Source organism: Corapipo altera, unplaced genomic scaffold, assembly GCF_003945725.1.
Source record: "Corapipo altera isolate COAL_440 unplaced genomic scaffold, ASM394572v1 61411, whole genome shotgun sequence".
NCBI lineage: Eukaryota > Metazoa > Chordata > Aves > Passeriformes > Pipridae > Corapipo > Corapipo altera.
The window spans coordinates 14753980-14778707 of NW_020884875.1; the positions used below are offsets into that span (position 1 = coordinate 14753980).

Consider the following 24728-nt stretch of genomic DNA (forward strand, 5'->3'; position numbering starts at 1 on the left):
ACCACTGAAGAACATATTGCACTTCCCAACACCTCTGTTCTCTTTCTGTATTCTGTAGGATGAGGAGGAAGAATCAAGCAGATTAGAAGCAGATGAGAAGATACTCCTGGATCCTAACAGCGAGGAAGTTTCTGAGAAAGATGCAAAGCAAATCATTGAGTGAGTGTTCCTTAGGTGCTGGTTTTTATTAGGAATTGTGATTTCTTACAGTGGCATTTCCCAAGAGTAACTTTCTCTAGATTACAGTGAGTTGTGGTAGCTTCTCTGGCATGAATATCTGCAGAAGGAGCATGATCATTTAATTGTGTACTGTTTATAAAGAATCCTGCACCCTTTGGTGTACTCATCTCAGTTGAGGACTTTCACTGTTTCTTTAGACATACATATATAAGCTATGGTCAAAAAAATATTCGTTTGTGGGCATTCACCTGAGTTCTTTTTCTGCTTTCCAGGACAGCCAAACAAGATGTGGATGATGAATATAGCATGCAATATAGTGCTAGAGGGTCTCAGTCCTACTACACTGTTGCTCACGCAATCACAGAAAGGGTGGAAAAGCAGTCTTCCCTTCTTATTAATGGCACACTAAAACATTATCAGGTGAGAAATCATTAAAATACTTAACACTTGGAATTACTTCTAGCATTTCAGTGTGGTATTTCAAGTGGCAAACTGAAAACTTGTTAAGATATACAAGATCTCTAGTAGGTTAGAATTTGGGAATATGGACAAAGCAATGACAGTTATCTATCATGGATGATGTTTCATACATGCTGCTTGAATAATAATACCAACTTTCTGCATATACCTCTACCTTTTTTTCATTGCACATGAATAATATATTGATTTTGCTATCATTCTCATTGAACTGTAATTTCAGTTCTTATTGTTTTAATCTGTGGTGCATTAACAACATTTTCCTTCTTCCAGCATTTAGAAGTTTAGGATTTTATTTTTTAATTAAGATCCTAGTACTTCAGTGCAGTGATGATACAATTTGGAAATAATAAAAATAGTTTACTGTGGAGGTTAGTGTAACATGTTCTTTACTGACTTTCACTGGATTTAGTAATTAGGAACTTCTGTATCAGACATAAACTGAATTCAGGTGTGATTGAAAATGTCTTTGATGCATGTTTTCAACAGTTCTGCAATTGTACAACTTTGTAGGAAACTAGACCTGCATTTTTTCTCTAGTCAGAACATTATTTCTATATCCACATAAAATAAAGAATAATGATGCAGACATAATAGCTTTACTATTCTTGATTCTGAAGCTACTTTGTAAGTGGGACATGCAGTGGCAGTACAAATTCTGATCAACTCCTGCTAGTTTAATACATAAATATGAATCAGTCCACATGTGGTTAAAGCCAGTGAATTGGCAACATTGTTTTGGAGACTGTCTCCCAGGGACAGCAGAATGTTATTTGAGGCACATAGAGTTTTCTGTCTGAACTTTCTCAGGACACTTAATTTTCTGCTTGCTCCATGCATGAGACACACCAGAAGTCTGGATCTTAGAAGCAGAAACTTACTTTGCGTGTCCATTAGTAATGTGATATACACATATGTGGAATTCTCTCTGACAAGGAAATAGTGCTTTCTAGCAGTACCCTTCGGAGTGTGAAATTCTGATACGTAGACATTGCCAAGCTACAGTACCCTGGCTTCCTTCCAACTCTGGAATTTTATACACAAGGCATATTTGGATGAAGTTGTCCTACTCTGGCGTATGGAGGTTTGGACAGCAGGCACTAATGGACATGTGCTACAAGTGCTTTAGCATACTAGTAATGCAGTTGGCAAGGATGAGGCTTACATGTTTTGCACAGATTTGATGGTGTTGGTTTTGAAAGATTTTAATTGACACAGGCAAATGGCATACAATACACACAGAATGTTTTAGCATTTGACAGCTGAAATTGAAGAACAAACTCTTGCAGTGGTGTTTATCAGCCTTACATGTGAGTGCCTCTGTTGCTTTGTCTGCAGTACTAAAACCTCCCTGTATGAAATTCAGCTTCATCATGAAGACTTGGCTAAACAGAAGTGATGATTTCCATGTAAAGGTAGACAGGGGGCCCCATGCATATAGTATTACTACAGGAAATGCGGCATGTATGTAAACAGGGACATCAGAACATTGGTTCTGTACTGCTGATGTTAGTTACTTGTGTGAGTTTTAAATAACTGAAATTATTATTCTTCATTTCAGCTCCAGGGACTGGAATGGATGGTTTCGCTCTATAATAACAATCTGAATGGAATTTTAGCTGATGAAATGGGACTAGGAAAGACAATACAGACTATTGCACTCATTACTTACCTGATGGAGCACAAAAGACTCAATGGCCCCTATCTCATCATTGTACCCTTGTCGTAAGTAATGGATCTCTTTCTAGCATTGGCATCCTGAGCATTGCAGATTGGCTTATTTGGAACGCAACACACTGACAAAACCAGAAAGCTGATAAAGCACTTGATTCTACTAATTTTGGTGAACTAGAGTGGTTTGAATTTACTCTAATTCACTCTTAAGCCGCTAGAGGGGGATGTTTTTTCTTTCCATGCATGCAGTTTTCCATTCATCTTTTAACTCTGATATTAAAAATCTGTTTCTTAATTCTTTAAACGTCTGGCTCTTCATCTGATACCATGTAAGCCTGCTTTAATGAGGTTGGATGATCTTTTAAGTGCTATATAGCTAGCCCTGGATATATATAGCCTCGACGACTGACATTCACACTTTTGTCAGGTGTCCAGATGATGAGTGTTTATTGTGCTGTCCCCCTTTGGCTTTTCCTTAGTTTTCCAAGATGATGCTTGTTTTATAGATGACTTGTAATGCATTTTTCTTTCTCTGAAGGTGTGGTGTGGGTTTTAGTGATCTGGATAAAAAAATGCAAGGCACTGCAAAACAAATGTAGGAGACTGAGGGGTTGTTTGCTTCATTTTTCTGTAAGTGACTTGATTGATGTGCAGAAGCTCCCTGGCCTTTTCACTAGCTGATTTGTCCTCCAGTTGTGCTGCATGTGTAAATCTGTTGCAGGATTAGGAATAATTTGATTTGTGGTCATCTCTTGATTTCTTTTGAGGTGTCCTGCCTTCTGGCAATGCTGCAGTAGCAACTGATTGACTAAGATAAATGCCACAGCTGTGCCTAATTATATGAATATGAATTATGAGCTCTAGTGTGAAAAGAAACATCTGGGAGAAGATCTATAAAGTAAAACAAAGTTAAAAATAAAGGGAAAGTGTTATTAATGTCAGTTTTCACAAGTACAGTAAAAATGCCAAATTTCTCTTAAGTACTCTGTAATGATTTTTTATGTTTCTAGAAGAGGGAAGCTGAAACTTCTTTCTTGCATACATTTCAAAAGCTGCCTTTCTCTGCCTTTTCTAAATAGCTAGTATTGCTGCCATCAGAGGTCCAATAAGAAGGGGAAAAAAACCCACAAGCAGCTGAAAAACCACGAGGTCATTTTTTGCTGTTGTCTTCTGATGGTTTTGGATCATAAATAATATAAAAGAATTTACGAATCTATTTTTCTTTTCAGAGTAATTGTTCTTTTTCTTAGTATGTTCCAAAATACAAAGGTGCATGTAAAACACTACTCTTACTGGTTTCAGAGATGCCCCTGAATATAAACTGAAAGAACGTTTCACACATTTTTTGTGCTTGTATTTTATTACAGTATATAAAGTGCATATTTAAAAATATACTGTTATTTGTGGTGTTGGATTACATAAAATGTGTTGAAAAGCTGGCAGCCACTTGGAAACATTTATGAAGTTTGACCTGCAAATGATGAAACATGTTACTTTTTCTTTATAATCTCTTTGATAGGACCTTATCCAATTGGACATATGAATTTGACAAATGGGCTCCTTCTGTGGTGAAGATATCGTACAAGGTTTGATTTGCTTTTTGTATGACAATAGAATTAAAGGAATGAGACTAGGGCCAGTTTTTCTACTGTCTCTGCATGCATTTAGGCTGTTTGCTCATTAGATTTTGTGATGTATGTCAGGTACTAAGCATGAAATTAAACACACTTAAGAAGACTGTAATAAACTGTAAAAGACTAGAGGAAAATGACTGTAAACAACTGTAAAAAATGCAGAATAAAATTGTTAATTATCACATTGCAAGGCTTCTGGTGAGACTAATACAAATGATGACTACTTCACATTTTAAACATAGCTGAATACTTTCTTGTTTGCCTACTGTACTAGTGATATGACCAAACAATTTGTAAGGAGGCTAGACCATTGGCTACATATTTTCATGGCCGCCATAAACAGCTTTACAGTCTAGCAACTGTTTAGGGAAGGCACTCTGAAGAAGTCTGGAACGTATCAATGTATTATTTACAGAACTATAGGATTACAGGTTGATGTAGTTACTTATTGTCTGCTAATTCAGAAAAAAAGTATTTTCTTCATCAGAATAAAGAGTAACTATTAACTTCTCTCTCTCTTTTAGGGTACACCTGCAATGCGCCGCTCACTTGTTCCTCAACTTCGAAGTGGAAAATTCAATGTTCTTTTAACTACTTATGAGTACATAATAAAGGACAAACATATCCTTGCTAAGGTAATAGACTATCCTCTCTTTACAGCAAGACCAAGACACCTTCCAATGGTACATACCACAAAACACATTTTTGTTTTATAGGGAAGGTCCCATTGTTCTGTCTTGCAGTAAAAGTTAACCATTCTTGGTCACAGCTCTTCCCTGTGTGAACAAAAGGAATTTCCTGAATGTGGCCAAGGGACTAATTCCTTTGTACAGTTCTGTCTATATACCTGCCTGTCCGTGGAAGAACATGACTGTTCTCACCTCTGCATAGTATAATATAGCCCAAATTTGCAGCAGCGACTTTAAATTTTTTCTGTTGTTTCTGACCTGAAGCTCACTCTTACTAGAGCCTTTCCAGCTATGTGGTGACTTTGTGACTAAATAGTTACCAGTATCATGAATTTGCTGTCGGTCGCTGACTGTCTACAGGTGTGCCTCAAGTGTAATGAATTAAATTGAAAACTATTGTACTGTAAGACTATTTCATGTACACACAAAACAGACTAGGGAAGTATTTTGCTATACAGAGAAACCATATGGTCCTCCTGTCCCATTGTTGTTAATTTTAACTTTTATTTCTCTTACATACTGCATAATTAGATTACTTGTTTGTCCTCTCTAATACAAAAGCAGTGCCTTTTCTTAGTATAGTTCAGAGTGTTTGAAAACAGCTTGAGACTGCAGAGTGTTTCTTTTCCTCTGGTTTTTCCCACTCTTGCTGAAAGATAGGAAGGACAGCCACTCAACCTGTCCTGGGAAATGGAATTAGGTAGCACCTATGAAAGGACAAACCGAGGCCTTTGTAGTCAATATGGTCAGTGTGGCACTTGGGTTGACTATCCATGTTGTAGTACAGGTGGTAAGAGAGAGCAATATCTTTCAGTATCTGCTGTGACTGCATTTAAACTTTCATATTAAGAAGTAGAAACTTTAGTTGAAAATGCAGTAACTGAGATGATTGTAATTATCCTGCTTTGTTCTCAATTGAAAATATAGGATTAGCTGAAAAGAAAGAAAGTTCAGGGTTGCTGTTGTTTGTGACGATACTTCGTCTGAAAATGCTTTGTCCCCTTTCAAGGTTCTTGTTTGGAGACAGATTTATTTGGAGTTATTGTGGTCTCTTTTTTCCCCCGCGAACCATCTTCTGGCCTTGATTCTAATCTCTTTCTCAGAAATGGAAAGAATCTGTTTGCTGTTACCATTCCCGTCAGAATTCAACATCAGATTGAGCATACCTAGTTTTTGTCTCTGTGTTTGCTGCTTGCAAGGACAGTGGTATTTGCATAATGCTTGATTTGGCTTTCCTCACAGCTGAGAGTGACTAGTGTCTCAGGCTTGAAATATTTTTGTTCTACACCTGTTGGGAGAAATTGGGCAACGTCTGACCTGCTGTAACTTTGCTAATTTTTCTTCTTTTTCCTTTAGATTCGGTGGAAATATATGATAGTAGATGAGGGCCATCGAATGAAGAACCATCACTGCAAGCTGACTCAGGTCTTGAATACTCACTATGTGGCCCCCAGGCGAATACTGCTGACTGGGACTCCATTGCAGAACAAACTGCCTGAACTTTGGGCTCTTCTCAACTTCCTCCTCCCAACCATTTTCAAGAGCTGTAGCACCTTTGAACAGTGGTTCAATGCTCCATTTGCCATGACTGGAGAAAGGGTACTGTGGCATTTTGTTTTAAAAGATCAGAAACAAACCAGTTTGAAGCTCCTCTGACAACGGAAAGGAACTTATACTGAAGGATTAGTGTTTTAAATCTCTCCCTGGTACTTAGGGAGTTAAGATAACTAAAAGTCTGGTATTTTTTTATAATACCAGAAAATTTTAATGTCACTGTAATTTTTGTCCCAGAGTCAGTTTGATCGTAAGATGCAAATAATTACTGTACGTGCTTAACCTTTTATGTGAGAGATGACATTGCCTAATATACTAAGTTGCCTTGTAGTTACTTTTCTGAACTTCTGTAGGTGGACTTAAATGAGGAGGAAACTATTCTGATCATCCGTCGTCTCCATAAAGTACTTCGACCTTTCTTGCTGCGAAGATTGAAGAAAGAGGTTGAGTCTCAACTGCCGGAAAAGGTTTGCAATGATAGGAGTTTTGGAAAGGGTTTAATATTCCTTTTTAAGCATTGAATAGTGTTCCTTTTTCAGATTTATTTTTCAGAAGAGGACTTTAGCATTTGTTATTGCTGTGATTGGTTTGTTTATAACTCTTCAGAGGAAGCTGGCCACTGAGGAAGCCTGAATACCTGAAGTTTCTGAATTCTCAGGATTCCTCACCAATCTTACAACTTTAATTCCGTTTGTTGTCATCGTTGTAAGACATGCAGCCTCTTCCCATAGAGTCTGGTTTCAATTTGTGAGTCAACCATAGACTGAGGATAAGACTCTGTCCTGTCCCATCCTTCTTGCACTCCTTGAACTTTGCTCCCATGGCTAGTTCACTGAAATTCCTAAGGACTACTTAACTTTATGAAACAGGCAGAATTTGGTCCTGCATTATCATTCTAAAAATTGTGTGAATTTTCTTTTTGAAATTGCACAATTTTTTTAACTAGTAGATTTTTAATTCAGAACATAAAGTTATCTTCTGATTTGAAAGGTCATTGTTTTTATATCTGGCCAATAAAAACACAGTGACTGTAATCTGGAAATGGGGCAGTGGAAAAAGAAATGGGTTAAATTGGGTTATAAAATCTTTGTATTACTGTATTTAAATCTAGTGTGCAGTTAAAAACTGCTGTAATAAATACAGTTTTACAAAGCTGAACACCATGTCAGGCTGAATGTAGGGGTCATACAGTACTTGATTAATTCACTGTGTTTTAGTGGATATTGAGAAAATGGCATACTTCTACGAAAACCTAGGTAAGCCTTATGCTAATTAGATACTGTGAGGGATGCTTATTTGCTGCATATACAGTGATGATATTTTTATAATGTTTAACTCAATAAAGTCAACACAAAATACTTTTTTAATTACATGTTAAATGTAAAGTAAAACAAAATTAATTTTTAATTCTTTTTTAAATTTTAAAAATTGCAGAATGAAGGAAAAATACGTTGGGTAATCCTGCAGTTACATTCTTAGGATCCAACTGTCTCATGGTAGTGTGACTCACAGATAATCTTTTGAGATGCTTACTGCTGTGCTTGCAGTTGGATTGCTGGTTACAGAAATTTTATGTGGTGTTAGGGTGCAGATAAAAGATCAGTAGTTGCTTTGTTTTGTGTTTTCGAGTGGCAAGAATTTGCAGTTAGATCTTACTGATACTGTTACATTAGTGTATTTATGCTTGGGTTTTTGTTTTACACTAGGTGGAATATGTGATCAAATGTGATATGTCAGCTCTTCAGAAGATCCTGTACCGTCACATGCAGGCCAAGGGAATCCTTCTTACAGATGGTTCTGAAAAAGACAAGAAGGTACAAAAGAAAGACTAAAATATGTGGGAAATACTGTATTATGATTAAACATGTTAACAATATTATTTCTGTTTTATAAAATCAGTATGTAGGCTCGTCCTGCAGGTTTCTTATGGAAAAAGAAATCTCTGTCAGGCACACTTTTCAGTTACAAGACTGCAGCTCGTGCTTTCTTTTCACAAAGGGAAGATATTACTTGTATTCACTGTAGTTGCAGTGCCTTTCTGCAAACAGGGAATGTTAGAAAAAACCCAACATTTCCTTTGACCAAGTTAATTCAATAATGTACCTGAATAACTGTGATTGTGGCAGCAGTGGCTACAGAAGGTCGTTCATCTTGTCTTTCGGAGTGATTGGTTAAGTCTTGTTTCAGCCAGCTAGGGCTGTACACTTGCATTCATACTTAGAGGATCTGTTGATGACAAAGTTCTTTAAGAGAACTGTATGATTCAAAGTCATGTAGTTAGATTTAGACTGTGTGTTAGTAAATGTTGATTATGCCATCATGGGACTTCATCCAGTCAATACAGTGTAAATAAATTACCATTCATCAACTTTCCACATTATAACAAATGTGAAATACTGTAGTAAATGTGAAATATCTTGAACAGGCACTGCAGAACACCTAGTGTGTAACAGTTTGGGTTTGCACCTTCTTGTGTATATGTTGTTGATGCCCAGACAAAACTGGTTCTTTTCACTGGATATTGGAACTCATCTTCATACTTCAAATACCTTTTAGACATTAATTTATGTTCCTTGGTTGTATTTTTAATGTAATTCTACGGTTTAATTTTGTCCGAAAAATTTCATTTTCTTTGAGTGTTCTTCCCTTTCTGATTTCTTTCTTTCACCTGCTTAGAAGCTTCTGTCAATTTTGTCCTACCTGCTTCTCCACCCAGCTTTATGCTTAACCAGTTCAAATTGCCTTCGTTGTCTTCTAAACACTTGCCTCTCCTTTCTCTCCCCAAGGAGCTAAAATTTTTCATCTCTTACCACCCTCTCTTAAATAATCTTTTTCTTTAGCTGTTTCATCAAACTCTATTATCCCTGCTACCTGTTGACAGCAGAGGGAGGTGGTTGTTAAGACCACTTGGCTTCAGTGATCAAACAACTACTGTGTTAGGAAAAAATCCTGTCTTTCTGCAGCTCTGGCCTGGACCCAGCTGAGATTAGAGAGAGTTCATTAAGCTGGAAAGCTCTAGGGAATTACATTTATAATAAATACGAACTGCATTTTGGAGCAAATTGGAGAGGATTTTGAAAAGAACAAAACCAAATTTTGAATGTGTGGAGTGCCCCCTTCAAATGGATAATGTCTACCATAGATGAAAGTTATGATTTCAGCGTCCTTTCCAGAAAAGACTGGAATATTACTAGTATATATTATGACAAGTAGTGTATTCTCCTCCAGTTTTACGATTTGAAATTGCTAAATTGTTTTTAAAGTCAATTTGAATTAGTCATACAATAATCTTGGAATATTGCTGCCACTCTGATTACATTTGGCATCTGAAAGTGGCAAGTCTTTGGCAGTGTTACTATGATAAGACGTTCTCAAACTTTTATTCACCAGTTGCAATTAGTTGTAACCATACAGTTTGGTCTAGCGCAACGGCCTGATGTGTGTCCTGGTTCTACAGAAAGGTTAACTGTAGTGTAGGTTTTGAGAATATGCTTCTTTTAACAATAAGATGACTCATGAATTTGGTGATCTTTAGCTTTTTATCACCTGTGGCCCTGCGTTTTACGTAGCCTAGAATGAGAAACCCATTATGTTAACAGACTGGAGAAAATACTGTGGAGTTGAAAAGCGTCTAGCTAGAGTTGTTTCCTGTTAGAGGGTTCAGACCAGATGGAGTTTGTATGGATTCAAAGTAAACGGTATAAATAAGGAGGACAGTGGATGCTCTGCTTCACACCATGAGTACTGCGGGTAGAAACATAATGCGCTTTATGGATTGCTTCCGGGTCCTCCTTTTTCATTGCAGAGCATCGTTAGGACTGGTGAATTTATATAGCAAGACAACTGCACAATAGCTCCTGGATTTTTGTTGTTTTGTTTGGGGTTTTTTTAATTATTTTTGGGGGTGTTGTTTTTTGTTCATTAGGATTCTTTTTTAATTAGTGATGCAGTGTTCAGGTTTGGGATAAAAATATTTTCAAAAGTTTTATTCTTAAGCTAAGAAATTAATAATTCGTTTTGCGTTGTTTGTACCCATAGGGAAAAGGTGGCGCAAAAACTCTAATGAATACTATCATGCAATTGAGAAAGATATGCAATCATCCATACATGTTTCAGCACATTGAGGTAAGACTGACCGGTTTGATTTTGAGGGTTGTTTTTATTCAGGTGGCTATCACAACAGAAAACTGCTGTAGAAGCTTTTGTGTGTGGGAGGGAACATCTCTGTCCACATAATTTTTATTGAAAAGGACACATTTGAAAAAAACAACCAACAGTCAACAACTCCCAGCTTTTTATTGTTAATCCAAAGTCTAGTTTAAAAGCATTTAATCTTATGGAACAGTGTTTTTAAAACGTGAAGGTTTTTTTGTAAATTTACGACATTCCAGAGCAACTTGATCTCCACAAAGGCTAAATTTGTGATGTATAGACACTACTTCAAAATGTCGTGTGTAGAATCTTTGTAACTGCTAATTAAATCTGTGTAAGACTGCTAATCTTTTACAGTGTCAATTAAATTGTCCTATTCCATCCACCTTGTTTTTTCAGAAAAAATGTACTATCTATATAGCATCTCTCAATAGGACCTGAAGTACATAAATATAATATATCTGGAATTATAGAAACTTCATAAATATCTGGAATGTAGCTATGTATATGAATGAATAATTAAGTTCCTACTGTGATGTATTATCATTGTAGTTTTCACTCTGTGTTCTCTTGTATGCTGGTTAAATAAATTGAGTAATTTGCAAATGGATCTTCTAGTAATCAGTATAAATTAATTAGAGTTCTACTGTATTTGTAATCTGATAAAATGCAGAAGTTACTTCTGCAGACAGTAAATTTCAAATAGTAGTAGAGGAAAACATGAAGCAGAGCACTGGGTCTACAAGGTGGTTTCCAAGAGTACAATCATCATTAAACTCAAACCCCAGCATTCATATATTTAATTTAATTTCCATAAGAATGCAAGATTTTTGGTTCCTGTGTAGTTTGTAATATGTTTATTGCTTATAACTCTACAGGAGTCCTTCGCTGAACATTTAGGCTACTCAAATGGTGTCATCAACGGGTAACTGTTTCAGTTTTTCCTATGTTGTATTGTGTTGTATTGCAGCTAATGATCACATCATTTTTCTGGAGGATGCATGCTAGCAAACTCAAGCAAACTTATAGAAAGGCAGAGGAGGCACAGGGCAGATATGTAAAGCAAAACACACTAGAAGTAGTGCTAGAAGTGTTACAGGATCTTTTCATGATCCTCCATCTCTTTTAGGATAACCAGTAGAAAAGACTATCTTCCTTTCCCCTTATTTTGAAATAATTTAGATACCATCTGAAATTCATTGGAATGACTCTTCAGAAGTACCAGTTGAGATTTTCTTCTCTCTCGTTACTTTTGCCTTCTACTTTTTCCTCTTTACCATCTTTATTTCAAATTAAAGTAGCATTTTTTGCATAATCTGAAATGAAATAAATATACTTTTTTTCTTGACACTTTGTACAACTGTCAAGTTAATGGATGCTTTCTGAACAGAGGGTGTGCACCATCCACCTGTCTTGCTTCCTGTTTAGATGTTAATGACATTTCTTCTTTTTTTCCCCTTAACTGCTGTAGCAGACTATTTGTCTCCTTAGTTAGTATACCAGAATACTTGTCTCCTAAAAAGTTTAGTCTTTTGCTAATTACAGTTTTATGCCTATCAGAAGGCTATGTATGTTCTGGACTTTATACCATTACTAATGATACATCATATTTTGCAAGTACAGACTCAAGGTTAGAAAAACGTTGCATGAAATTTATTTTTGTAAAGTGTATCACTGTGGTGCTGATTTAGACATCCTGTTTACTTTTATTCATTTTCTCAGTTATGGGTTGATTCAGTGCTAAGAGCCTGTTTTGCAATCCTTAGCACAGGAGACAGAAGGGCAGCTAACCAAAGTAACTGAACACTGTTCAGTGTCACCAAGGTTATATGGCTAAAGAGTATATCCTCTGTCAAACTCCTTCTATTACCTCTGTATATTAGTTCAGTTAGCAATATTTCACTTCCATATGCATAATAGTTGAGTGGAAACGGAGTTTCCAACATGTACCTGATGAATACAATTTGCAACTACAGTTGCAGTTGAAAGTTGTTTTCAATGCCAGTTGAAAACAAAACTAGGAGGTGAATGTTTTAACTGGTAAAATGCTTCTCTAGGTGAGAAATAATGTTTGTTTTGATAAGTAATGAAAATAATTGAATTCTGTGTGATTGAAAGTCTGCACAGTTTTTGTAATTGAAGAAAAATCAGGAAAACGGGAATTCACATCTGTGTTTATTTTTTTATTTTAATCATCATAAGCAATTTTAAAGAAAGAAAGGTGCTATAATCTTGTTTGGATTAAGTAAATTAGTCTCTTTTTTATAGTCTGACACGATAATGACTGCAAACTTTTAAATGTAGGCTCATTCTGGCATTTACTGTGCTGCTTCTCTCAACAGAGCTGAACTTTATCGGGCTTCGGGGAAGTTTGAGCTACTCGATCGCATTCTACCAAAGTTACGAGCTACTAACCATCGTGTGCTTCTTTTTTGTCAAATGACATCACTAATGACCATTATGGAAGACTACTTTGCATTTCGAAATTTCCTTTACTTGCGTCTCGATGGTAAGCTAAATGGAAAAAAAAGGATAATTTCATTAGTTTGGGCATGGAAGCCCTGGGTTATCTTCATGGTGTCTTCCTAGCACACTAGTGCTGTGATGTGACTGTACAAAAGTGTAAACAGGTTCAAAAAATTACTTTATAAATCTGCAAGGATATTTATCATGAAATTATGGCAGTAGACCCTTAAGCTGCAATTTACTGGAATTTTCCTTATTCTTCCAGACAAGGTACTGAGCAAGATACGTTTTTGTCTCTGTTCATAGAGTTAAGTAATTTTCAGTATTTTCTTTCATCTGTTTAACCTGCAGATTATTTGGTTAAGGGATTGTTTTGGTGAGCACTCAGGTCTGTTCATGAAATGCAGATTATGTAGAAATTTGATGCTTAGGGGCTCATCTCTTTTCCACAAAGTCCCAATCAGTCATCACTGTCTAAGTTGTCTGAAGATATTCTCATGATAAGAGATGGTAATGCCGCTGCTGTGCCTACATTCCAGTGGAATTCATTGATTTTTATCAATTTAAAGTTCAACTGCTATTCTCCACAGTCTGAATTTCAGGGACAGGTAAATCAGTACCTGTAGCTTTCTTCGTGAATTTCACAGGAAAATCAGGAGCCTTGATTCCTTCATATGTAGTTAAGTTTTACTACCTTTGAATGAAAAGATGATTTGGAAATACTGTGGAGTATTGTTCAGTATCTTTATTCAGTATATTTATTGACTATTCAGTATGTTTATTGATTTTCTAGATGAGGAGATCAAATATACCCTCAGTAAATTCGCGATGACACCAAGTTGAGTGGGAATGTTCGTTTAGTCTGCTGGAGAGTGCCGGGGCTCCACAGAGGGATCTGGACAGGCTGAATCATTGGCCAAGGCCAGTGGTATGGGGTTCAACAAGGCCAAGTGCCAGGTCCTGCCCTTGAGTCACAACAACCTCAGACAGTGCTACAGGCAGGGGGAGGAATGGCTGGAAAGCTGCCCAGCAGAAAAGGACCTGAGGATACTGGTGAAAAGCAGCTGAACATGACCAATCAGTGTGCCCAGGTGACCAAGAAGGCCAGTGGTATCCTGGCCTGTATCAGCAATAGTGTATCCTGCAGGACCAGGGCAGTGATCATCCCTCTGTCCTCAGCACTGATGAGGCCACACCTCGAGTCCTGTGTCCAGTTCTGGGGCCCTCAGTTCAGGAAGGACATCGAGGTGCTGGAGCATGTCCAGAAAAGGACAATGGATCTGGTAAAGGGTCTAGAGGATAAGTTAAACAGGAGGTGGCAGAGGGAGTTGGAGTTATTTAGCCTGGAGAACATAAGGCTGAGAGGGGACCTTATCATTCTCTACAGCATCCTGAAAGGAGGTTGTAGCCAGATGGTGGTCAGCCTCTTCTACTGGGCAGCTAGCGACAGGATGAGAGGACATAGTCTTAAGGTGCACCAGGAGAGGTTTAGGTTGGACATTAGGAAGAATTTCTTCACAGGAAGGATGATTAAACTTTGGAATGGATGGAATAGACTACCCAGGGAGATGGTGGAGTCACCTGGAGGTGTTTAAGAAAAGACTGAATGTGCCTCTTAGTGCCATTGTCTAGTTGATGTGATGGTGTTCAATTAAAGGTTGTACTTGATGATCTCAGGGGTCTTTTCCAACCTAGTTGATTTTGTGATTGATTCTGCAATTCTGTAAAAGGAAAATAGGGTATCCCACCTGAGTTTTAAACCTGTTTGCCGCAGAATGTCTTTGTCAAAACTGTCCGAAGAACATACTAGCGTGCTAACAAAGCCCTCTTCACACCTCTGGCCTGCAGGTGTTTTAATGCTTCCATTCAAGAAAGATTAATTATATTACATTTTAAATGTTTTAAATAACCTTACATCGTGTGGTTTTAAATGCATTCTTTTTCATGCCAGGATGTTTACAGCAAGATGTGGTATGATAAATACACCTCCTTGTTTTAAGACTTTCCAGGTAGTTCATTAAATTAGATGGACCATTTTTCTGCTTTTCCAATTTTGTAATTATCTACCATACTGGAATGCAATCTTTATTTAGATTCTGTCCAGCTGTCTTCTCATTTAGAGTGTTTTCTACCCAGTTGATGTGGGTACCTTACCCATTTAAGAGGTTCAGTGGGCCAGCAGTTTGGCTGTGTGTTTGTGGTGGCTCTGGGTGGGATGGAGTTAACTTTACTCCTGGCAACCCATATAGTGCTGTGCTTTGCATTTGTGGTTTAGCAGGGTTGATAACTCTCCAGTGATACCACTCCAGTGTTTTGGCTGTTGTTGAGCAGCACTCCAGAGTGTCAAAGCTTTCTCTGCAAACCACCCCTCCACCTCGGAGGCTGGTAGGCTGAAGGTGAACTGGGACCCAGATGAGACAGCTGACCAAACTGACAAAATGGATGCAAACAGCAATACAGGCTGAGGGAAGAAGATGCAGGGGCATTCCTTGTTGTGATATTTGTCTTCCCAGTTACTCATTATGAGTGCTGAGATCCTGCTGTCCAGGAAGTGGGTGGACATCTGGCTACTGATGGGAAGTAGTAAATACATTCCTCTTCTTGCCTTGCTGGCATATGCACCTTTCACTTTTACTAAGCTGCCTTTTTATCAGCATGGGAGCTTTTCTGTCTTATTTTCTCCCTCTGTACTGTTGAGTTGGTGGGGGTAAGGGGGTGTATCTGGCAGCCAGCTGAGGTCAACCCACTGTAATAATAAAAAAAGCTTCATCTTCTGTACATATATCACCCTCAAAATAGGACATTTTAAGAATTTTCAGTCCTTTGGTATTAATTATGACTCTGAAGGCAAACAGTGATATTTTGATAAATCTCTATATAAGTAGCTTTTAAAAATATTTAATGCTGTTACAGCCAGAAGGCATTAATCAAAGCTAGAGAGGTCTTTTGTGTATAGTAACTTCAGTTGAAATTTATGTGAGTCATGAAAATGTATAACAATGTTAGCCAACGTTTTAAGATTTACTTTTGAAAATTCAAGATAAATACTTTTAAAGAGATATTTAGAAGTCCGTCTCTTACATGTGATAGGCAGTTGACTAAAACATTTGTAACCAGTGTTTATTCTGTATGACATAAAATGTGGCAGAGGTGTCAAAGAGCAGTGCACTAAAATTACCCTTCCACATGTACTTTTAGCAACTGACATTGTATTTATATTATTTCAGTTCACATCTTTTTATGGGATATTCATATTTTTTTCTTTTCAGGCACAACAAAATCAGAGGATCGAGCTGCTCTCTTGAAGAAGTTCAATGAACCTGGATCACAATACTTTATCTTCTTGCTGAGTACAAGGGCTGGAGGGCTAGGCTTAAATCTCCAGGCTGCTGACACTGTTATAATCTTTGATAGTGACTGGAATCCTCATCAGGTTATTTTTATTTTCTTATCTTCATGAAATGTGTAAAGAATTCATAATTCATTTTTGAGTTGCTTCTTTAAATAGGAGATATAACCTGGGATGAAAGGAGAAAAATCCAGATAAGTCATAAAATGCTGCTTTAAGAGGATTTAGTGAGGCAAATTGCCACGATCAAGAAGTGTTTTGGTTTGAATCGCTGAACTAGTTCTGTGTCTGTGTATATATTTTATCTGAGTTTCAGGGTATCCTCAGAGCTAGGAGTGTTATAAATGTTCTTCATTTGTATAACTGTGCTCATTCTTTAACCCTTAGGATGTAATAACTAACGCTGCCTTTTCAGCCTTCAGGAGGTAGGTTGCAGTACTTCAGTAAAGGTTGTGCTGAATGCTGCCTGTTTCATGAAATCGGTAACCGTGTGAGTGCAGAAGGTCTTGGCCTGAGATACCGAACTTACATTGTTGATGTAGTGGTTAGTACTGAGAATGGATCACCAGGAAAAGAGGGTATCACACCACTTTGGCTTATTTAAAAAAGCCAAAAGATGTAACTGAAGTATGTCTTTTCCACCTTTTTTTTTTCCTTTTTTGTTTTTAAGAATGGAAGTGAGATATCTCTTGGAGTACATAGCCATGTGTGTGTTTTCAGCGATTTCACTTATCTGTGCAAATCACGTCATAGCCAATGATGTGTGAAAGTAAGGGAAGAGAGACTAAAAAGAGTTTTACTCTCTCTCTGTGTTTTCCTAACAGGACTTGCAGGCACAAGATAGAGCTCACCGAATTGGTCAGCAGAATGAAGTTCGAGTCCTGCGACTGTGCACTGTGAACAGTGTGGAAGAGAAGATACTTGCTGCTGCAAAGTATAAGCTGAATGTAGATCAAAAAGTTATTCAGGCAGGAATGTTTGATCAGAAATCTTCAAGCCATGAAAGGAGAGCCTTTCTACAGGCTATACTGGAGCATGAAGAAGAAAATGAGGTAAGGTAGTTAGACATTATTAGAAAGGGGGTGTTTCAAGAAGTATGGAGTAATTTTTTTTCATCATTTACAAAGATTGTCATTTCCTTTGAAAGTAAAAGTGTCATCATATTCTTACCATCAGTTAAAGAAATAACTTAATTTTTCTCTTTTTTATCATCACAGTAATAGGTTATAATGTAATGGTTATGAAGTAATGGTCATGATTAAATCTTAGTGTAGAATTAGGCATTGTAACTTAAAGTCCATTCTGCCCTTCATAATTTTGGCAAATAATTACATTCAAAAAAGATTTTTTCCAGAACAGTTCCTAAATCCTATAAACCAGTTCCTAAATCCCATTTATATGTAGGTAATTTGATTTTCAGACATGCTGAGCAATTAGCACTACCTAGGTTCAGTCATGAAAAACCATGCCTATTGTACCTCTTCTGGAACCTCGGTAAGAGTTAAGATCTGCTTTGATGTGCTTTGGGCTTAGGGCAATCCAGCAAAATAACTGCTTCTTTTGAGGGCTGTGTCCAGCCTGGACTTCACATCACCACTTCCTCTTCAAGAAACAATTTGCTGATTAAAAAGAGCTGTCAAGTCTTTTACAGTAGTGGACAGTGAGTTTACAGAATTACTCACTGTATGTCCCTGTCTCTTCATTGTCTTGTTCTATGGAACTGTGAGTGTGGAATGATGAGCCTATTCTTTTGCCTGTCACTGGAGATTCTTCTCTTAATTTGAAAAAAATTCAGCATTTGAATGAAAGCAGTATTTGGGGGAAAGCAAATAAATGTATCAGTTGCACTGGTAACACACACACACAAAATCCTGTTCTGCGGTGACTTTTTCTCAACTTGAAAATACCTTGTAGTAGTTGAAGACAAAGAGATTTTGAGACTGATTTTGCCTCTGAGTATGCCTTGTATGTCTGAATATGGTGCATACTGAAAGAAAGAAGGTTCTATAGCCTGTGTTTCACTGGCATCCTTCATTACATGGCGTAAAGTTTCAAAGACTGAGGAGTTTCCTTCTTCAATCATTAATCCTTTTGTGTAAACTCTGTCTTGCGCATTTAGAAAATGTAGTACCTCATTAAGACGGAATTTTGTATTGTTTTTGTATTTTCCTAAAATTAGAGTGATAAATTTTATCAGTTATTGTCTTTTATTTGTAGTGTCAATGCAGAAACGGGGTGATACATATGTACCATTTTTGATTAAGTAAAACCATAGTTCTAAAGCAGCCAGTGCTATCTGTATTAGTAGATAGATTAACTTGAAATCAGCAGAAATATTGAGTAAGCCTATGTTTTGTTTTTTTTAATTGATGTAAATTTGTTTATGTTTTCAAAGCCCTAGAAAATATTTATCTAACTGGTTCCCAAGTCAGGCCTGTAGCTCAGGGACTACTTGACTTGCCTTATTTCTTAGATAACTTCAGAACAGTCTGCTTCTTGTGTATTGTTCAGATACATTTGGTCTGTCATCCTGAAGCAAGGAGATTTGAGCAAGGCTTGTTTGCCATAGCACAGCATGACTGTTTAAAGTAAGCATTGATGTTGGTGTCTGACTTCTAACAGCAGGCTGAAACTTTGAAGGAATATTTCTGTGTGAACAGAGACTATGCAAAATTTGCCTAAACACTAAAACTCTTGAGGGACTAAGAGGGATTGAATTTGCACCATCCTGCACATTGCTGCTTCGTTGCTGCAGCACTGAAAACAAATTTGAGTATCATATGAGAGATGGACTAGAAAAAAGTAAATCTCTCAGCTAAAAGTTAATATATCAACAGTTATATCAACCATATTAAAACAACTTTGACTTGCAAATATATACCAGCACATCTAAAAAGAGGTTGTGTAGCGATCACCTGGTTAAATATTCCCATACTAAGCATGCTTTAAACTTGTCACACTTACATGCAGAGCACTATTTGTACTTTCTTAGTAGTTTTTGTAAGTTTAGTATTGAACTCCCTTATTTTTCTTTCTTCTTTCCTCTTCTTTTGCACTGTTTTTTCTTTCAGCAGTGCTAGATAAAGGAAAGAGGTAATTTCTGTGTATTTTGAAAGATTTATTAGAATAACAGCAGTGTATCGCAAGTGATTAGAAGTAACTTGTTCATGGAGTAATTTTGTATTAGCACTGGTGTTTATTTTTAGTTTTTTCTTCTACCAAGTGTACCTGGTTGGCAACAGAATTATTCACACATCCTGTTAACCACAGATGATACGGACACAGCTTCTGCTGTGGGATCCCTGATTTTTTTCGGATCAACAATTACTTTGAGATGGTAGGAAGTGTATGAAACTTTCAGGATGATCACATTCATAGAAAAATCTTTTTTTTCTCTCTGTATGTAACCATATGACTTCCTTTTTTTGAACATTGAAGGAGAAGTGAGTAGAAGTAAGAAGAACCAGCTATCACTTTCCAATTTGCTTTGTTCATGTTAAATTATATGTTCATTAAGGTACAAAGGTGTTCTCTGAGAATTGCATCAATAAGAACTGGGATTTTTTTTTCTGAGTTGTAGAAATCCTGCCACTGGAGGGAAGATAGGTGGATATATAAAGGCCTTTTTTCTTCATTTCAGAAAAATAATAGCTACAGGATATTAGGTTTTGGGGTGTTATATGCAGCATCCTATACTCCCATTACACTGGGTTCAAAATATGAGTTTTCATGAAGAATTATAGGTCTCTGGTTATACTGTAATAACAGGTTTAGAAAACCCTATGAAGGAATCACTGTAGTTTTACCATTTCGAGTGACCTGTTTTCTGGGCTTTCATAATAATTCAGGGAGGGAAACTGAAATTGTGGACTCTGATTGTGTTAAAATGGATATCATAAGTGTTCAGCTTTAACATTTTTCATTGAATGCTACAGTTGTGAATTGTTTTTCAAGTGTCTGTTTCTGTTTTTATGACATAACTGATTTTGTCGAAGTAAAATTTTCACATCTCAATTTGTAAGCAGACAGCGGACAAGAGAAAGGGATTCAGCAGTGTTATTTTCCAGTATAAAGACATATTTCATTTTATTTCATTTAATCAGGACTTCTTCATTCTCCTTGCTTTGGCAGCAAAGACCTCAAAATGTAGAATAGTATAGCTGGGGGAGCACTGTAGAACAGCAGAATGAAAATACATTTTAACCAAAGCACTGACTGTGCTTCTGACCCAGGAAAACCACAACCCAAATTTTCCTCATTGTTCATTTCCACATTCTTGAATTAAGAAGGTAGTAATAAGTCCCAGTTGTCTCTCTGATTGTTATTTTTGTGTAACTTCTGAATAGCTGAACATTTTAAAAGTTTTAGTTTCACTTTTGAGTGTTTCACACATGTTGTCTGAGAGGGAGGGTCAGTGGAGCTCTGACTTGATGGAGGCTGTTACTTCAAATTGCATGTAACTTCTTTCTAATAATTTTATCCATCTTTTTAACCAGGAGGAAGATGAAGTTCCTGATGATGAGACTCTGAATCAGATGATTGCTCGACGTGAGGAGGAGTTTGATCTCTTTATGGTAAGGATGATGTGATTATAAGTAGATTATCTTCTCCAGTGTTTTTAACTAAGGCTTTAACCTTTTGTCATTAAATTTTGGAAAACTTTATTGGAGGAATATGCTTTATTTACTTGCATTGTTTATCTGAGGGAAGAAGTGTAGTCCACTTAAACACGGAGTTCCTCACATGACAGACTCAGAGATCCTTGCTGTCAGTACAGTGAAAAAGTGACAATCTGGAGGAAGAATCTGACACAACCTGAGAAATTTGTAGTGTGAAAACTGTAGTCACAGTTTGGCTTGCTAATCCTACAGCATCCTTTTGCTATTCAACTTTTCTTCTTCCTTTTGGGCTTTGATGTTGGCAAGGACAACTACAGGAACTTAACTAGATAGCAAATTAGTAGACTTACACTGTTGTTTTCTTGGTGAGTTAGCTGGAGTTTGCTGAGGTTTTGTCAAGGGCCCAGTTACTTGCATCTCTGCTGCTACAACTGTTGAACAGTTAACAAAATAGAGCTAGTGACAGTAGTTCAAATGTAAGCCACTCATTTTTATTACTTCTTCCCTCTTTGTTAATGCTACTGCAGCACTGATGGAATAATTACTAAAATGTCTGTATAGGCATGGCTCTTGCTTCATTGAACATTATCTCAGAAAAACTGAAATCTCTAAAGTCAGACTGCACAGAAAATGAGTGCTTACAGACACGTGTCTTTTTAAACTTTGCGTCAGTGATTCGGATGTAAGGAGATTTACGTGACAGAAACCAAGAGGTGGCCTTTCAATCCAAAACTCAAAAGAAATAGTTTCATCCAAATTATTGACTGAATGTACCCTGATTTCTGTGAAAGTAGATTTGTGCTGGTAGTAGAAGAACTTCTTAGTATTTCTTCTTCAGACTCAGAAGGGAAGAACTAATCCTTGAATTGAAAGTAGCTGATGAATTTATGTCTATTAGCAGGAAATTTTTAAAACTTCATCTTTTAGTATTAAATTTGAATTGTGTGGATTTAATTTATGTTTTTCATATTAATTGACATGGAAGTTTTTAGGGGAAAGTAAAGAATTGCAGTAGGTAATAAAAATTTGAAAAAGCAAAAGTAGCATGCTTTGAAGGCCAGAGTTTGAAAATAGTAAGATAGAAAGAATGAAATTAAATATTAATGGCTAAGAAATAATTTTAATTGTTAATAAAAATGGTTTTCATTGTAGTAAATGTTTAATTATAAAAGAAAAATCTGAAAAGAAACTTTGTCAGTCAGGGCTCCTTGTCTTCTTTTTATCAATATTTCAGGTCTTGTACAGTCAGATAAAAAGCACAGGCTGTCTTCTCCCTACCTTAGTGATACCTGTGTCACCCCAGAGATAATACCTCTGAATTCATGCGTGTCTGTATCTTGGCTAGGGTTGTAGAAGGATGATCTTCTAGTTGGCCTCCTGTGTTAAATGCAGCGTCATGCACACAAGGAAGGGGTTTGCACATAGTTGAAAACATTTTCTATGAAGGTTTGCTGGCCAAAGCAGTAGCCTGTTACAATGCTACAGCCAATTCTGATGCTAGTCTATTAATATTATTTTTTTTTCAAATATGAAAATTAAATGCTTCGTCGCCATCTGTTTGTTTTCTCTGCTTAGCAACTAATTACTGAGTAATAAGTACTGTATGACTCTTCAAAAGGCCTAACTGAAATGGGTATTCGTATTACTTGATTTGAGTACTTAAAAAAATGCAGATGAAATTCACAGAACCGTAGGAAGCTTGATCAGCATATAGTTAATAGAGAAAGGTGGATGCTTCCCCAGGAGGATTATGAAGTATCTCACTGGTGAGTAGGTCATGGGAATCTATCCTCAGTATCCATATCTGTTTTCGGAGGTAATTGCTCACCACACTTGAAATTAATTTATATGCTTATTCAAATTTTTAAATTATTTAAATTTCAGCTGAAAGTCTTAACATTACCTTCTAATGTTCTTAACACTTTATCCAACATTATCTGGTATTTCTGTGTTTTGATTTTTGTCTAGTACAGCAGTATGATCAGGAAAAATTCAGGTTTAAGCATGTTGGCTTTCTGGTACTGTAAAGCTTGCACTGTAGGCAAGCTCTTCTCTGAATTTATTAATTCTCTTTTGATTCTTCTTTTCTAATACGAACTTCTAAATTTTCTTCTTCTGATATTCAGGCACACAAAACTGTGTGTTTTCAATTATTCCTTTTAGTTACATAACGGTAACACCTTATGGGGACATTGTGAGGGAATGATTAGTATTTGCAGATCACATACAAAAATACAAAAAACCTGTGCAAATAAGGAAGAGTTTTTTAATTAACAGAACACAGCAGTATTCTTGTGATCTGCTTTTTGTCACTTGGCTGCTTCGTTGTCTTAGTTACTTCAGTGAAAGCTAGTTGTGGAATAGTGAATATGACTGAAAATTAACAAACAAGTGTAGCTTTTTCTTTTTATAGTTGCATTTTAGAAGTATTTAAGAGTATCATGAAAGGGAAATACCTGTGAAGGACTTCTTTAACATTTCAGATATCAACAGATAGGTAGACATTTACATGGTGCGCTCAGTAATGGCCCTTAAAACTTTTTTATCCTTTCTCGATTCCCGTTGCAGCGTATGGACATGGACCGTCGCAGGGAGGATGCCAGAAACCCTAAGCGTAAGCCACGCTTGATGGAGGAGGATGAATTACCATCCTGGATTATTAAGGATGATGCTGAAGTTGAAAGGCTTACATGTGAAGAAGAAGAAGAAAAAATATTTGGTAGAGGATCCCGTCAGCGCAGGGATGTGGACTACAGTGATGCTCTCACAGAGAAACAGTGGCTGCGGGTAGGTTGTGCCTTCTAGTTGATTGGTTGGGTTTTTTACATTTGAAATTTAGTCATTTGGGGTGGGGTTTGTTTTTTTTGCTTTGAAGACTGCAGCAGGGAAAACACAATGTAGTAGTTAGGCCTAAAATGTCCTTAATATCCAGCTTTTGCTGCTGTGTTGAAGGCATAAATAAGTTTTGAACTGCACTGCAGAAACTTAAATCAGTGTTTTTAAGTGCTGAATCAGGACTACGGTAGCATTCAGTTGGAACTATTCTGTTGCCATGGATCTTGACATATTTCTTACATCTTTAGGCACTTTCATATGTGTCATCTTTCAGATACCCAAAGAATTCTTTTGTGGTACAGGAGACTAGTAATCAGTGTGTGTTACAACTTTCTGTGCTGCAGAAGCTGGCTGTGTTTTTAAATACCTGAATTTAACCCTTTTAAAAATTTGGAAATTTTCACATAAGTTTCCTTTCTCTCATGCTATTTCATTTCCAAATCTTGAGCACTTCTTGGCTCCACTAAGATCAAAATACCTGATAAATGATGTAAGAATTTAAGACCTGAAAGCAAAGATTCTAAGCTTAACTCAGGCAAAATTTGTGGGTTTGTGGTACTTAAGGATTCTTGCTGTTCTGTGAAATACACATCTAGTGAGTAATAATGCATGTGTCTTTTCAGAGTGGGAGTAAATATAGGAGGGAGCATGGTGAGGATTGATTGTTGGAAAGTCTTTTCAGAACAAGGAAATTTGATAATATTCTGATTTCAAAAACTTACAGATAAAGTATTTTAAGAGCAAAACGAAGCTACATGGTTTGACAGAGTTTTATTGTAGAAGAACAACAGACAATACCAACATGAATATACAGTGTAGTTTTTGTGTATATTTGCTAAAGATAGGTAAAAATCTTAACCTACTTAGTTTCAAATGTGATGTTGGTGTGAGTGCATTGTGTAATACTGTGCTAGGAGCTAATCTGGATTCTGCGGCTTAGGGGAGAAAAGCTTTAATGATACATCAGCTGTAAATTTAAGGAAGTCTGTGAAACTACGGGAGTTTTATATTTGGCATTTGCAAGGAGTCTGTGGAGAAGTATAGTGTACATCTACTCAAGGCCATTTTAAGCTAATTTTTTTAAATGATGAAATACTCT

General features: G+C 36.8%; 1 protein-coding gene across 3 annotated transcripts in view; it reads left to right on the plus strand.

Annotated features, from left to right (window-relative positions):
- The window catches only part of SMARCA2 (SWI/SNF related, matrix associated, actin dependent regulator of chromatin, subfamily a, member 2), a 118950-nt gene that overhangs the window by 58123 nt on the left and 36099 nt on the right, over positions 1–24728 (plus strand). For all 3 annotated transcript variants that reach the window (XM_027634408.1, XM_027634410.1, XM_027634409.1), the window contains 15 exons: positions 59–159; positions 453–600; positions 2219–2382; positions 3851–3917; positions 4490–4600; positions 6011–6253; positions 6562–6675; positions 7915–8022; positions 10247–10333; positions 11239–11285; positions 12703–12869; positions 16096–16259; positions 17000–17227; positions 20672–20749; positions 23363–23581. In XM_027634408.1, the coding sequence (XP_027490209.1) occupies positions 59–159; positions 453–600; positions 2219–2382; positions 3851–3917; positions 4490–4600; positions 6011–6253; positions 6562–6675; positions 7915–8022; positions 10247–10333; positions 11239–11285; positions 12703–12869; positions 16096–16259; positions 17000–17227; positions 20672–20749; positions 23363–23581 (2046 nt within the window). The remainder of the gene's footprint in view (positions 1–58; positions 160–452; positions 601–2218; positions 2383–3850; positions 3918–4489; positions 4601–6010; positions 6254–6561; positions 6676–7914; positions 8023–10246; positions 10334–11238; positions 11286–12702; positions 12870–16095; positions 16260–16999; positions 17228–20671; positions 20750–23362; positions 23582–24728) is intronic.